Source organism: Schistocerca serialis, chromosome 1 (assembly GCF_023864345.2).
Source record: "Schistocerca serialis cubense isolate TAMUIC-IGC-003099 chromosome 1, iqSchSeri2.2, whole genome shotgun sequence".
Taxonomy (NCBI): Eukaryota; Metazoa; Arthropoda; class Insecta; order Orthoptera; family Acrididae; genus Schistocerca; species Schistocerca serialis.
The window spans coordinates 113,031,086-113,046,207 of NC_064638.1; the positions used below are offsets into that span (position 1 = coordinate 113,031,086).

The following is a 15,122-nucleotide window of genomic DNA, read 5'->3' on the forward strand; positions in this document are numbered from 1 at the left end:
GTTCAAAGTGTGTATAAACTGAGATTAAATTTGATGTATCCATATTTACATTTTTTTAAACTCAGTGATGTACAATATGACCTTTCTGCCAAACAATCTTCAACCAAACATCCCTTAACTGCATTCATTAAATTTAATAAATATTATGTTTGCTTACCTCTACTCTATTAGATATTTTCTTTATGGTCTCTTTATAAAACTGACTCATTCAAAATGTATCAATCTCATTTTGTATCACAGTGAAAGGGGTAGGGTCGCAGTGGGGAGAGGAGTAGTAGGGAGGGAGGGGGGGGGGGGGGGGAGATATGGTGTATGGCGTGGATAAATGAGAAACTTGGCCAAAGGGCTACACTCACTCCTGTTAATGTGTTCCCTATCTTCTAACTGAACAGTGCTTCCTCTAAGTATATTTATAGAAATAGCTATGTGACATCAAAGCTATTTTCAAAGCAAATTTATCATAACAAATGATCATAACCCCTGCATGAATTACTTCATGCAGCAAGCATTAATACAATAATCCATATAGACTATAAAATTTTTATAATTTGCAAATAAACATACATTATAAACATTTTTTGGCAATTACAAGCATTGCTACAATGCTTCAACAAGGTCACATAAATTGTAGTAAATTTTACAATAAGTTGTAAACAATAATTTAACTACATGGCAATAAGAAACTGCTCCGATGGCTGCAAAAATATACCACCATGGTATTGTTGAGTGTCTTCTGTCACTTAATGACATGACAACTAATATAAAGCCAATTCAGAGTAAAGCTTTAAATAACACATTTAAAAACAAATTTAAGGTGTTATAGCTCATTGGCTGTTAAGTAAATACTGTTTTCTGTGATTGTGGCACTACTACAAGAAAAGAAGACTGCTGAAACGAAATAGAAGTGAGTAGTGAAGCAGACACAGCATAGATCAAGCACCTCCACGAAATTCAACAACAAATAACATATTTCATAAATAGCTCAAGTACATTCATTGTGGCAAATACAGTTATGGCTACCGTTTCTAAAATATTACAGTGTACACGAAAATTTATGTAGTTTAGGTGGCTGTACATGGATTACACTTAAAAATTACACTTTGTTTTGGTGTGTTACAGTCTTTGTGAAACTATTATCAATAAGGTTTGATGTAGCAATAAAAATACATATTTAACCTCATTAATTTTTTATGTACAGCATACAACAGCACTGCAGAACAAACAGCCAACATAAATTCCAGCCTTGATGTTACTCATGCAGATTCCAACAAATAATATAATTTCTCATCATTATGATAGTTTTTTATTTATTTTTGAAGTCACTGCACTTCAGATGGCAACTGCTCTACTTCACCCATTTCAGTTATAGTGTCATCATCCATTGAATAACTTATCATGAATTTCAGGGAAACTGGTTCCTGAAAATGGAAGTAAAAAATGTCTAGTCCAACTTTCAGTAACAACAACAACAACAAATGATAGCAAAACACTAAATCAATTATGCACTTCATATGTTCAGTGAAGTGTAGTAGTGCACTTAAATTAAAAACTAGTACTATGGCACTTCTGTGAGAGCTAGTGAAGTGGCAAAAAGGGAGCAGGGGTGGAGGCAGTCGCCAACTGTATTGACCATTTTAAATACAGTGGACATATTTAAATTTTTTAATAAGACGAACAGTAGCCACCTCCTGATCTCACTTTTCAATATAGTGAAACAGCTCATCTTTTAACAAGCAATGCAATGACTGTTCATTCAAAAAATAATTCACTTGTAAATGTGTACAATGTCCCACTGGTAGAGGGAAACCTGCTAACATTTTGCAGAATTCTTACAGTTACAGTTTGCACCTGTAGGTTGTAGCTACTATTTCTTGAACTGAATTACTTTGTGCCAGCAGAAAGGTAACCCAATGAACAGATTTGCAATGCAGGTTGCTGTTGCGTCTTCCTGGCCTATTTATATCAATGAAGTGCATGCATATATTGACATTTGTCCATACTGAGCACCTGTTGTGCGAGTTAAAAACTTGGGAGAGATGCAATATCCACTGATGCGTGTGTGCATTTTACCTGTCTTGTAGTTTTTGTGCAGTCATTTTCTGAGAAATTAGAGATTACAAATAACCACTTATGTCCCACTCCTACCCATGTGGTACATCAAACAGTGGGAATGTTATTTTTTTCATACTGTCATTTCTGACCACAACAACAATAATTAAAATAACCATATACTAATGTCTTTCACCCGCAGGAAAGGGGGTGGGGATGTGAAAGAAAGAAAGCCAGATTTTTCCCATTTAAAAAATACACTTTTTCCATGTTAACTGACATGATTTCCCTCTGAGCTGTAATAGTTATTAATTGATTGCGTGGTAATCGTTTTATACACTGATGTAGAACTTCCTGGCACTTTAAGAAATGGAAAAAAAAGACTATGTTTTTGGAAAGATCTCTGATGCGCTGCAACATGCACACTGCACGTTTTCTAATTATGAAAGTATAAATGCAAATTCCACCAAATGCAGCACATTAGTTTCCGAAGCACTGAAATCAAGATTGCAATGCACTTTTGTCAGCCAACCAAAGCTCATGTCACCTGATCTTGCCAGCCGATTACAGCAGATATTCAGAGCATAGGACACGTGATGCAGTCAGCCAATAGCTACATCCCTGTTAAGTGACGTGAACACACAAATAGGAAAAGTTAATGGTTTAGATTAATGTACTCTTAGTTAGTTACAAGCAAAGCTAAGCTTTCACATATAATATTAGCCCTTTGTTGTGCTTGTTACCATTTAAGATATATTACAGACAAATGTGCCACTAAAATTTTAAAAAATGACATAAATGGCTGGTCTTTTGGATCCAAAATTTTTCTCCCTGGCTGGACCTCAAAGTGTTAAGTTTTGAATGAGAGTCCTACACACTGTGATTTAAGGAATTCATCGCACATTCTCACATGTAACGTAATTCATCTTGTGTAAAAGGAAATTTACTTAGAAAGTAACACTTCTCAAATCACCATTTGCAACATTCTCCTCGATCTGTTAGAAATAGGTTCATTTGACCAGTTGCCAGAGATGTCAGGAAACATGCGTTACTGCACACACAGAGCTACGATGATGTTGTAAGGCCTTGCTTGGCATTTGCTCTACTCATATGCCTCAAACACTTGTTTGTATATGCCAGAACTAAGCACAATAATTTTTTATGACATCTTCAAACACTATAAAAAATTAATAAGGTCATCTGTGAAGCCAAGAAATTGTACTACTGGCAGTTTATATTCTACTTCAGCATTAAATATAAAGCTTTATGGGGAGTTATAATGTAAAAACACTGTGTGCTTCCAGCTTATAATTTTCCGAAGAACGGCGTTCTGTAAATTTAAGCCAAAAACAACACAAATTAAGAAATAACGTCAAGCCTAGAGGAGGTATCAGATAAGAGTTGAAACATGTATTGTGATAAAAAGAAATTGTTTCAAGGAAGGCAGATTTGTAAAATTCTGCTGAAGCTGTCAATGTATTTGAAATAACATAATTTATTCAATACTACTGACCAAGTTTGCCCTTTTAGTCATCTTCAAATGAACATTAACTTATGTTCATAGGTATATAGGGTGGTCCATTGATAGTGATCGGGCCAAATATCTTACAAAATAAGTATCAAACGAATAAACTACAAAGAACGAAACTCGTCTAGCTTGAAGGGGGAAACCAGATGGCGCTATGGTTGGCCCGCTAGGTGGCGCTGCCATAGGTCAAACGGATATCAACTATGTTTTTTTAAAAATAGGAACCCCCATTTTTTATTACATATTCATGTAGTATGTAAACAAATATGAATGTTTTAGTTGGACCACCTTTTTCGCTTTGTGATAGATGGCGCTGTAATAGTCACAAACGTATAAGTACATGGTATCACATAACATTCCGCCAGTGTGGACGTATTTGCTTCGTGACACATTACCAGTGTTAAAATGGACCGTTTACCAATTGCGAAAAAGGTCAATATCATGTTGATGTATGGCTATTGTGATCAAAATGCCCAATGGGCATGTGCTATGTATGCTGCTCACAAGGGAACCTCCCCATCGCACCCCCCTCAGATTTAGTTATAAGTTGGCACAGTGGATAGGCCTTGAAAAACTGAACACAGATCAATTGAGAAAACAGGAAGAAGTTGTGTGGAACTGTGAAAAAATAAGCAAAATATACAAACTGAGTACTTCATGGGAAGATAGGCAACATCAAGGACAGTGGCAACGGAGGAGCGCCGTGGTCTCGTGGTAAAGTGAGCAGCTGCGGAACGAAAGGTCCTTGGTTCAAATCTTCCATTGAGTGAAAAGTTTAATTTTTTATTTTTAGTTTATGCGACAAACTCTTATGTTTTCATCACTTTTTTGGGAGTGATTATCACATCCACAAAAAAACCTAAATCGGGCAAGGTAGAAGAATCTTTTTACCCATTCGCCAAGTGTACAAGTTAGGTGGGTCGACAACATATTCCTGTCATGTGACGCACACGCCGTCACCAGTGTTGTATAGAATATATCAGATGTGTTTTCCTGTGGAGGAATCGGTTGACCTATGACCTTGCGATCAAATGTTTTTGGTTCTCATTGGAGAGGCACGTCCTTTCGTCTACTAATCGCACGGTTTTGCGATGTGGTCGCAAAACACAGACACTAAACTTATTACAGTGAACAGAGACGTCAATGAACGAACGGACAGATAATAAATATGCAAAAATAAAGAAAGTAAAATTTTCACTCGAGGGAAGACTTGAACCAAGGACTTCTCGTTGCGCAGCTGCTCACGCTACCACGGCGCTCCTGAACTGAAATTGTCCATGATGTTGCCTATGTGGCCCATGGAATACTCAGTGTGTATATTTTGCTTATTTTTTCACAATTCCACACAACTTCTTCCTGTTTTCTCAATTGATCTGTGTTCAGTTTATCAAGGGCTATCCACTGTGCCAACTTATAACTAAATCTGAGGGGGGTGCGATGGGGAGGTTCCCTTGTCAGTATCCTCGACATCATCCAAGTGTCCGGATCATTCGCTGGATAGTTACGTTATTTAAGAAAACAGGAAGTTTTCAGCCACATGTGAAACATCAACCACGACCTGCAACAAATGATGATGCCCAAGTAGGTGTTTTAGTTGCTGTTGAAGCTAATTCAAGCATCAGTAGCAGACAAATTGCGCAAGAATCGGGAATCTCAAAAAGGTCAGTGTTGAGAATGCTACATCAACATCGATTGCACCCGTACCAAATTTCTATGCTTTAGAAAGCATCGCTCCTGCGAAACGCAACTCGCCCTTTTTGCACATGATATCTTGCAAATCATGGATGAAGGGTATCAGACGCATGCCATATTCCTTGATTTCCGGACAGCATTTGACTTGGTGTCCCACTGCAGACTCCTAACTAAGGTACGAGCATATAGGATTGGTTCCCAAGTATGTCAGTGGCTCGAAGACTTCTTAAGAAGTAGAACCCAGTACGTTGTCCTCAATGGTGAGCGTCCATCGGAGGTGAGGGTATCATCTGGAGTGCTCCAGGGAAGTGTGGTAGGTCCGTTGTTGTTTTCTATCTACATAAAAATGATCTTTTGGATAGGGTGGATAGCAATGTGCAGCTGTTTGCTGATGATGCTGTGGTTTACGGGAAGGTGTCGTCGTTAAGTGACTAAAGGAGGATACAAGATGACTTGGACAGGATTTGTGATTGGTGTAAAGAATGGCAGCTAACTCTAAATATAGATAAATGTAAATTAATGCAGATGAATAGGAAAAAGAATCCTGTAACGTTTGAATACGCCATTAGTAGTGTAGTGCTTGACACAGTCACGTCGCTTAAATATTTGGGCGTAACACTGCAGAGTGATATGAATGGCAGTTGTGGGGAAGGCGGATAGTCGTCTTCGGTTCGTTGGTAGAATTTTGGGAAGATGTGGTTCATCTGTGAGGGAGACCGTTTATAGAACACTAATATGACCTATTCTTGAGTACTGCTCGAGCGTTTGGGATCCCTATCAGGTCAGATTGAGGGAGGACATAGAATCAATTCAGAGGCGGGCTGCTACATTTGTTACTGGTGGGTTTGATCATCACGCAAGTGTTACAGAAATGCTTCAGGAACCCGGGTGGGAGTCTCTAGAGGAAAGGAGGCGTTCTTTTTGTGAATCGCTACTGAGGAAATTTAGAGAACCAGCATTTGAGGCTGACTGCAGTACAATTTTACTGCCGCCAACTTACATTTCGCTGATAAGATGAGGGAGATTAGGGCTCGTACAGAGGCATATAGGCAGTCATTTTTCCCTCGTTCTGTTTGGGACTGGAACAGCGAGAGAAGATGCTAGTTGTGGTACAAGGTACCCTCCGCCATGCACCGTATGGTGGATTGTGGAGTATATATGTAGATGTAGATGTAGACCAGGAATTGCATGGCAACGACTTTGAACGTCGTGTACAGTTCTCCCACTGGGCACAAGAGAAATTACAGGACGATGACCGATTTTTTGCACGAGTTCTATTTAGCGACAAAGCGTCATTCACTAACAGCGGTATTGTGAACCGGCATAATAGGCACTATTGGGCAATGGAAAATCTGCTATGGCTGCGACAAGTGGAACATCAGCGACCTTGGCGGGTTAATGTATGGTGCGGAATTACGGGAGATAGGATAATTGGCCCCCATGTTCTACCGATGTTACTACAAGATGTTTCACTGCATGACAGAATGGCGATGTACTTCCAACATGATGGATGTCTGGCACATACCCCGCGTGCGGTTGCAGCGGTATTGAATAGCATATATCATGACAGGTGGATTGGTCGTCAATACACCATACCATGGCCTGCACGTTCACCAGATCTGAAGTCCCCAGATTTCTTTCTGTGGGGAACGATATTTGCTACTGTGATCCACCGACAATGTCTGACAGCATGCGTCAGCGCATTGTCGATGCATGTGCAAACATTACGGAAGGCGAATTGCTCACTGTTGAGAGGAATGTCGTTAAACGTATTGCCACATGCATTGAGGTTGACGGAAATCATTTTGAGCATTTATTGCATTAATGTGGTATTTACAGGTAATCACGATGTGACAGCACGCGTTCTCAGAAATGATAAGTTCAGAAAGGTACATGTATCACATTGGAACAACCGAAATAAAATGTTCAAATGTTTCTACGTTCTGTATTTTAAATTAGAAACCCTACCTGTTACCAACTGTTTGTCTAAAATTGTGAGCCATATCTTTGTGACTATTACAGCGCCATCTATCATAAAGCGAAAAAAGTGGTCCAACTAACATTTATATTTCTTTACGTACTACATGAATATGTAATAAAAAATGGGGGTTCCTATTTAAAAAACACAGTTGATATCTGTTTGAACTGTGGCAGCGCCATATAGTGGGCCAACCATAGCGCCATCTGGTTTCCCCCTTCAAGCTAGACAAGTTTCGTTCTTTGTAGTTTTTTCGTTTGACGCTTATTTCGTGAGATATTTGGCCCGGTCACGATCAATGGACCACCCTGTATAGCATTAACAAATCTGACTTTATGTCATCAAAGAAACAGGACATTTTACTCCAAGAGCACCATTTTTGTAAACCATATTAAAATTAAAGTGCACATTCGTACGTCCAGAGTCATGCAGAAATAGGCTGCTAGCTGGTATTATGCTTTTGAGTGTGGTTTTCAGGATGCGAATTTTTTTGGAGTACCACCACTGCATTATCTCAGGTTTGGTTTTTTATTTTAGCATTATGCTGTATGCTGCAGAAGATGAAAACATGCACCTAAAATTCAACAAACAGTAGAAACTAGCCAGTAGTGTGGAATGAAATACTTCGATTCAAATAAACTGGTTGCCTCTGCGAAACTGTTAATAAACTCCAAATTTCCTTAGCAATCAACAAAAATAACTCCACTGCTCTGCAAGATGATTAATGCTTGATTGCCAACAATGTGGAAATAAAATAAAATCAGAAAACTGAAACTAATGAAATATTTCAGTCTTCTATACTTATGTGAATGTATTTTAATTCACTTGATAGCTCCCACCCACAGAAATCCAGTTTGTTTCCATTTGACGTGAGATCTATAAACAAAGAGAAAACCGTAAACTCACAAAATGTGAACACAGGTCATGTGGAGACTACTACTATCTGCCTGCCCCCACTGCCAAATTACAACTCAGACTGCTTTGCATATGCACAAATCTGGCAGCCTGACCAGGCTAGAAAAAGTTTTCCAGATAGCATCTGGCTGCTTGCTGCTACTGCTTATGCAGCTGACAGTCATGCTTCAAGTAGCGAGAAGCGGGAGAAGGTGCTGCTCACACAATACTTCACCTCTTTGCATGTGCATGTGTCCTCTTGTAACTGATCAAAGGAAACTAATGTTAACAGTTGTGATGTCATGATCATCGAAAGCAGTTTGTTGTTGCAAAGTATTGCACAGTTCTGTCGTAAAGCCTCTGACACATTTTGCTGCTGGCAGACGCCTGTGTTTTGTTGTAAATGGACCATTTGCTTTGGAATTTAAGTTTCATTTTGGTGTTTTTCCCTCATTTATGCTTTATTGCTGCAGTACTGTTCTCCAGCATTGGGCTAAAGTAAAATTCTTTGTTAGAGTATCAGTTCTTATTATAAGTCAAAATTACAAAAATTTAACTGAAAACTAAAATAATGAAAAATTCCCATGTTTTCTTGTATGAAAAAAAAATCCTGTTGCCCCCCCCCCCCCCCCCCCCCCGGGCATATACACCCTGCAAATATGTATTTACGATTTTTGCCATATCAGCCAGTCAATACTTCAAACATGATGTTGTTGTTGTTGTTGTTGTTGTTGTGGTCTTCAGTCCTGAGACTGGTTTGATGCAGCTCTCCATGCTACTCTATCCTGTGCAAGCTTTTTCATCTCCCAGTACCTACTGCAACCTACATCCTTCTGAATCTGCTTAGTGTATTCATCTCTTGGTCTCCCTCTACGATTTTTACCCTCCACGCTGCCCTCCAATACTAAATTGGTGATCCCTTGATGCCTCAGAACATGTCCTACCAACCGATCCCTTCTTCCGGTCAAGTTGTGCCACAAACTTCTCTTCTCCCCAATCCTATTCAATACTTCCTCATTAGTTATGTGATCTACCCATCTAATCTTTAGCATTCTTCTGTAGCACCACATTTCGAAAGCTTCTATTCTCTTCTTATCCAAACTATTTATCGTCCATGTTTCACTTCCATACATGGCTACACTCCATACGAATACTTTCAGAAATGACTTCCTGACACTTAAATCAATACTGGATGTTAACAAATTTCTCTTCTTCAGAAACGCTTTCCTTGCCATTGCCAGCCTACATTTTATATCCTCTCTACTTCGACCATCATCAGTTATTTTGCTCCCCAAATAGCAAAACTCCTTTACTACTTTAAGTGCCTCATTTCCTAATCTAATTCCCTCAGCATCACCCGACTTAATTAGACTACATTCCATTATCCTTGTTTTGCTTTTGTTGATGTTCATCTTATATCCTCCTTTCAAGACACTGTCCATTCCACTCAACTGCTCTTCCAAGTCCTTTGCTGTCTCTGACAGAATTACAATATCATCAGCGAACCTCAAAGTTTTTATTTCTTCTCCATGAATTTTAATACCTACTCCGAATTTTTCTTTTGTTTCCTTTACTGCTTGCTCAATATACAGATTGAACAACATCGGGGAGAGGCTACAACCCTGTCTTACTCCCTTCCCAACCACTGCTTCCCTTTCATGCCCCTCGACTCTCATAACTGCCATCTGGTTTCTGTACAAATTGTAAATAGCCTTTCGCTCCCTGTATTTTACCCCTGCCACCTTTAGAATTTGAAAGAGAGTATTCCAGTCAACATTGTCAAAAGCTTTCTCTAAGTCTACAAATGCTAGAAACGTAGGTTTGCCTTTCCTTAATCTTTCTTCTAAGATAAGTCGTAAGGTCAGTATTGCCTCACGTGTTCCAGTGTTTCTACGGAATCCAAACTGATCTTCCCCGAGGTTGGCTTCTACTAGTTTTTCCATTCGTCTGTAAAGAATTCGTGTTAGTATTTTGCAGCTGTGACTTATTAAGCTGATAGTTCGGTAATTTTCACATCTGTCAACACCTGCTTTCTTTGGGATTGGAATTATTATATTCTTCTTGAAGTCTGAGGGTATTTCGCCTGTTTCATACATCTTGCTCACCAGATGGTAGAGTTTTGTCAGGACTGGCTCTCCCACGGCCGTCAGTAGTTCCAATGGAATATTGTCTACTCCGGGGGCCTTGTTTCGACTCAGGTCTTTCATTGCTCTGTCAAACTCTTCACGCAGTATCATATCTCCCATTTCATCTTCATCTACATCCTCTTCCAATTCCATAATATTGTCCTCAAGTACATCACCCTTGTATAGACCCTCTATATACTCCTTCCACCTTTCTGCTTTCCCTTCTTTGCTCAGAACTGGGTTTCCATCTGAGCTCTTGATATTCATACAAGTCGTTCTCTTATCTCCAAAGGTCTCTTTAATTTTCCTGTAGGCGGTATCTATCTTACCCCTAGTGATATAGGCCTCTACATCCTTACATTTGTCCTCTAGCCATCCCTGCTTAGCCATTTTGCACTTCCTGTCGATCTCATTTTTGAGACGTTTGTATTCCTTTTTGCCTGTTTCACTTACTGCATTTTTATATTTTCTCCTTTCATCAATTAAATTCAATATTTCTTCTGTTACCCAAGGATTTCTACTAGCCCTCGTCTTTTTACCTACTTGATCCTCTGCTGCTGTCACTACTTCATCCCTCAAAGCTACCCATTCTTCTTCTACTGTATTTCGTTCCCCCATTCCTGTCAATTGCTCCCTTATGCTCTCCCTGAATCTCTGTACAACCTCTGGTTCTTTTAGTTTATCCAGGTCCCATCTCCTTAAATTCCCACCTTTTTGCAGTTTCTTCAGTTTTAATCTACAGGTCATAACCAATAGATTGTGGTCAGAGTCCACATCTGCCCCTGGAAATGTCTTACAATTTAAAACCTGGTTCCTAAATCTCTGTCTTACCATTATATAATCTATCTGATACCTTTTAGTATCTCCAGGGTTCTTCCATGTATACAACCTTCTTTCATGATTCTTAAACCAAGTGTTAGCTATGATTATGTTGTGCTCTGTGCAAAATTCTACCAGGCGGCTTCCTCTTTCATTTCTGTCCCCCAATCCATATTCACCTACTATGTTTCCTTCTCTCCCTTTTCCTACACTCGAATTCCAGTCACCCATGACTATTAAATTTTCGTCTCCCTTCACAATCTGAATAATTTCTTTTATTTCATCATACATTTCTTCAATTTCTTCGTCATCTGCAGAGCTAGTTGGCATATAAACTTCTACTACTGTAGTAGGTGTGGGCTTCGTATCTATCTTGGCCACAATAATGCGTTCACTATGCTGTTTGTAGTAGCTTACCCGCATTCCTATTTTCCTATTCATTATTAAACCTACTCCTGCATTACCCCTATTTGATTTTGTGTTTATAACCCTGTAGTCACCTGACCAGAAGTCTTGTTCCTCCTGCCACCGAACTTCACTAATTCCCACTATATCTAACTTCAACCTATCCATTTCCCTTTTTAAATTTTCTAACCTACCTGCCCGATTAAGGGATCTGACATTCCACGCTCCGATCCGTAGAACACCAGTTTTCTTTCTCCTGATAACGACATCCTCTTGAGTAGTCCCCGCCCGGAGATCCGAATGGGGGACTATTTTACCTCCGGAATATTTTACCCAAGAGGACGCCATCATCATGTAATCATACAGTAAAGCTGCATGCCCTCGGGAAAAATTACGGCTGTAGTTTCCCCTTGCTTTCAGCCGTTCGCAGTACCAGCACAGCATGGCCGTTTTGGTTATTGTTACAAGGCCAGATCAGTCAATCATCCAGACTGTTGCCCTTGCAACTACTGAAAAGGCTGCTGCCCCTCTTCAGGAACCACACGTTTGTCTGGCCTCTCAACAGATACCCCTCCGTTGTGGTTGCACCTACGGTACGGCTATCTGTATCGCTGAGGCACGCAAGCCTCCCCACCAACGGCAAGGTCCATGGTTCATGGGGGGGTCAAACATGATATTTGGAAAAATTATCAGTGGTTTACAGCCGTATTATACATAATGGTGAATATGATTTAGTAGATTTTCTGCAGGAACTTTTAATTTGATATTTTCCTTGTTAACTACGATGTCACCTTTCTTCGGCTATCTGCCTGCACTAAATCTTTTGGATAGATTCATTATGGGTTCTTCCATCACTTCCAAGTCAGAAAGAAACTGCATTAGGATAAGAACGATGTTCAAAATTTAACCAATGTAGCTATTGTCTTTTTCAATATCCACTGCTGAGCAATGTCAATCAGTATTTTTTCTATTAATTAATTTGTTAATTTTTTCTTCCTAGTCTACCTTTTCTCCAGCTCTAAATGCATAGTGCAACGTCATATCAAAATATTGTTTGACCAGGTGTGCAGAAGTGAATATTTGTAGGAAATCCTTCGGTTGTTTACACTGAATCACATGCAAATGGAATTAAATCTCAAATCTCACGGTACTGAAATGGAACAGACTTATCTTTGCTAGCAGGATATTGTACACCAAAGGTAATTCTTCTGTTTTATGCTGTACTCATTCACAAGTTTATTTAATTCTTACTACAGCAAATTAACAAAATGAATATTGTTACTATTGTAATGCTGAACACTATAAGCACAAAATGATAAAAAGTGCAAAAGGTCTGCATTTGTTGACCATAACCTTTTTAAGCCTCAGACAGGAAGTGTGAAATGCAAATAAGTTACCTGACTGTATACCCACTCACTTTTGCTATATGTGTGTTATATTGTTGCATTAACAGGTGTCAATAGATGTAAGCACTATTTTATAAAGGTCCTGTAGTGTGAGGTGTTTACTCATGCCAACAGATAATGTAACAGACATTCTCTTTTTATTTTTGAGTTGTTTAACCTAAATACTAGAAGTTAAAACAACTGCGGTTTCAATACTTTACATTAGTTGTGTGCATATGTGTGTGTGTTGTGTGTGTGTGTGTGTGTGTGTGTGTGTGTGTGTGTGTGTGTGTGTGTGTGTTTTTTTTTTTCTTTTTCTAAAAAGGTTATAATATCAGTTTAACATGACAATGTTAGAATTTTTTAGGTCTTCAGATTAATATACAGTGTCTTTCTAATGAGAATATTTGTGTTTAGGTGTCAATGCAAATGGTTTGAAGATTCTAACATATCACCACCCACATTACAATAATATGCAAAATTAATTATTTCCATACTAAATATTAAAAATACCCTTCATCATTCAATTGAGGCAGAGTCATCAAAATACTTTTTAAATTATTATTGTGACTTGATTCCTCACCTTTCTTGGATTTGCAATCAGCATGACTTGCGTGATGGCGGAAGGTGGCAAAAATGGGCTGTGCCCAGGAAGTTCAGATCCAGATGGAGGCTGAAGCCTTAACTTGCACGACTGTAACAAAATAAATTATATGTCATGCAAAAAAAGACAAAGCATCATTGAACAAGGGCCTGCAATGTAAATGCATGTCTTTCAAGTTTTTGCACTTAAGGTGAACCAGTTAGTACTCTTGATACAACAGTCTGACACTGACATTGTTTTTAATTATTTTTTTTTAGAAAAAAAAAAAGATATAAAACACGAATTCAGTTAAGTCAGACTAACTTTCAGATTTCCATCTACGTTTACAAATATCATCACTTTAAAACTACAAATGGCTGAAAGCAGGGTGAGACTACAGCCACTATATTTCTCAAAGACATGCAGCTCCAATCTATGGTTTGTTGATTTTGGTATACTTACCCCTTTTGGAATTGCAGGTGTGGACTATTCAGGATGATGAGGTCACCATAAAAATTGAACTCTAGCATTCTACAGGTGAGAATGTGAAGTGTTAGATCCCTTAATTGGGAAGATAGGCTACAGAATTTGAGAAGAGAAATGGATAGGTTGATGTTATATATACTGAATATAAGTGAAGTATGGTGGCAGGAAGAACAGGATTTCTGGTCATTTGTGTAAAGGCTTATCAATAGAAAATGACATAGGGATAACACAGGAGTAGGACTAACAATGAACAGGAAAACAGGGCTGCTGGTAAACTATTATGAACAGTATAGTGTTTGTACTACCGCTGACCAGATGCACACAAAGGCAAGATCCACTACAATAGTACAAGAAGGCCCAATGAATTATGTTCACTAACACTGTAGATGATGAAGAGATAGAAATAGTGTGTGATGAGATTAAACAAATTATTCAGTATGTTAAAATGGAAATTTAATTGTGTGGGACAGGTACCTGATAATAGGAAAAGTAAGAGTTGGAGCTACTACAAGGTTCGAAATAGATTGTATAAAGGCAAAACAAAAGACTTTACAACCAACACATTTCCACAAATAGATGTGCACTCTGATCATAATGTATCTGTTATGAACTGCTGATTCAAACTTTACAAAATTGCAGAAAGACAAGGGGGAGGGGGGTGGGGGTGTGGACCACCACCAAAGATTGTCGTCAGTTTCAAAGTGAGCCTTAGGTAAAAGTGACAAACTGGGGGAAAGGAAACAGTAGAAGACAACCAGGTAGCTTTCAGATGGAATAGTGAAGGCAGCAGAACAACAACTACGCAAAAAAAAGAACCCGTTTAAAGCCCTGGACAAAACACCACCACCTCCACCACCACCACCACTGCACAATTCCAGTTCCTTTGGTACTGTTAATGAGCCTCTTCCTGTTTCTTCTGTCCATGCATAATCTGTCATGGAGATCATCATTCACTGTCCTTCTCCTGTCAGCACGGTCTTCCTTTAACATGTCCAATAACAGGTTCTGGATCTTCCTAATGGGCGTTTTTCTTCCATCTCTCTTTCCAAATCTATTCGGACTGTTCTTGAAGTCTCCAACCCATTACAAGCCCTTACCACAGTAGTCTGGATGTACTGCTTCTGTCCAAGTGGAATGTCTTGGTACCCGCTTTCTTCCTCATCTCCTCATTCCTTAA

The 15,122-nt window shown here is 39.0% G+C and overlaps 1 protein-coding gene across 4 annotated transcripts in view; it reads right to left on the reverse strand.

Annotated features, from left to right (window-relative positions):
* Positions 1-570: 570 nt before the first annotated feature.
* The window catches only part of LOC126462962 (ADP-ribosylation factor-binding protein GGA2), a 131,893-nt gene continuing 117,341 nt past the window's right edge, over positions 571-15,122 (reverse strand). For all 4 annotated transcript variants that reach the window (XM_050096115.1, XM_050096117.1, XM_050096118.1 and 1 more), the window contains exons 10-11: positions 13,460-13,570; positions 571-1,418 (exon numbers count right to left, since the gene is read on the reverse strand). In XM_050096115.1, the coding sequence (XP_049952072.1) occupies positions 1,320-1,418; positions 13,460-13,570 (210 nt within the window). In that variant the 3' untranslated portion in view covers positions 571-1,319. The remainder of the gene's footprint in view (positions 1,419-13,459; positions 13,571-15,122) is intronic.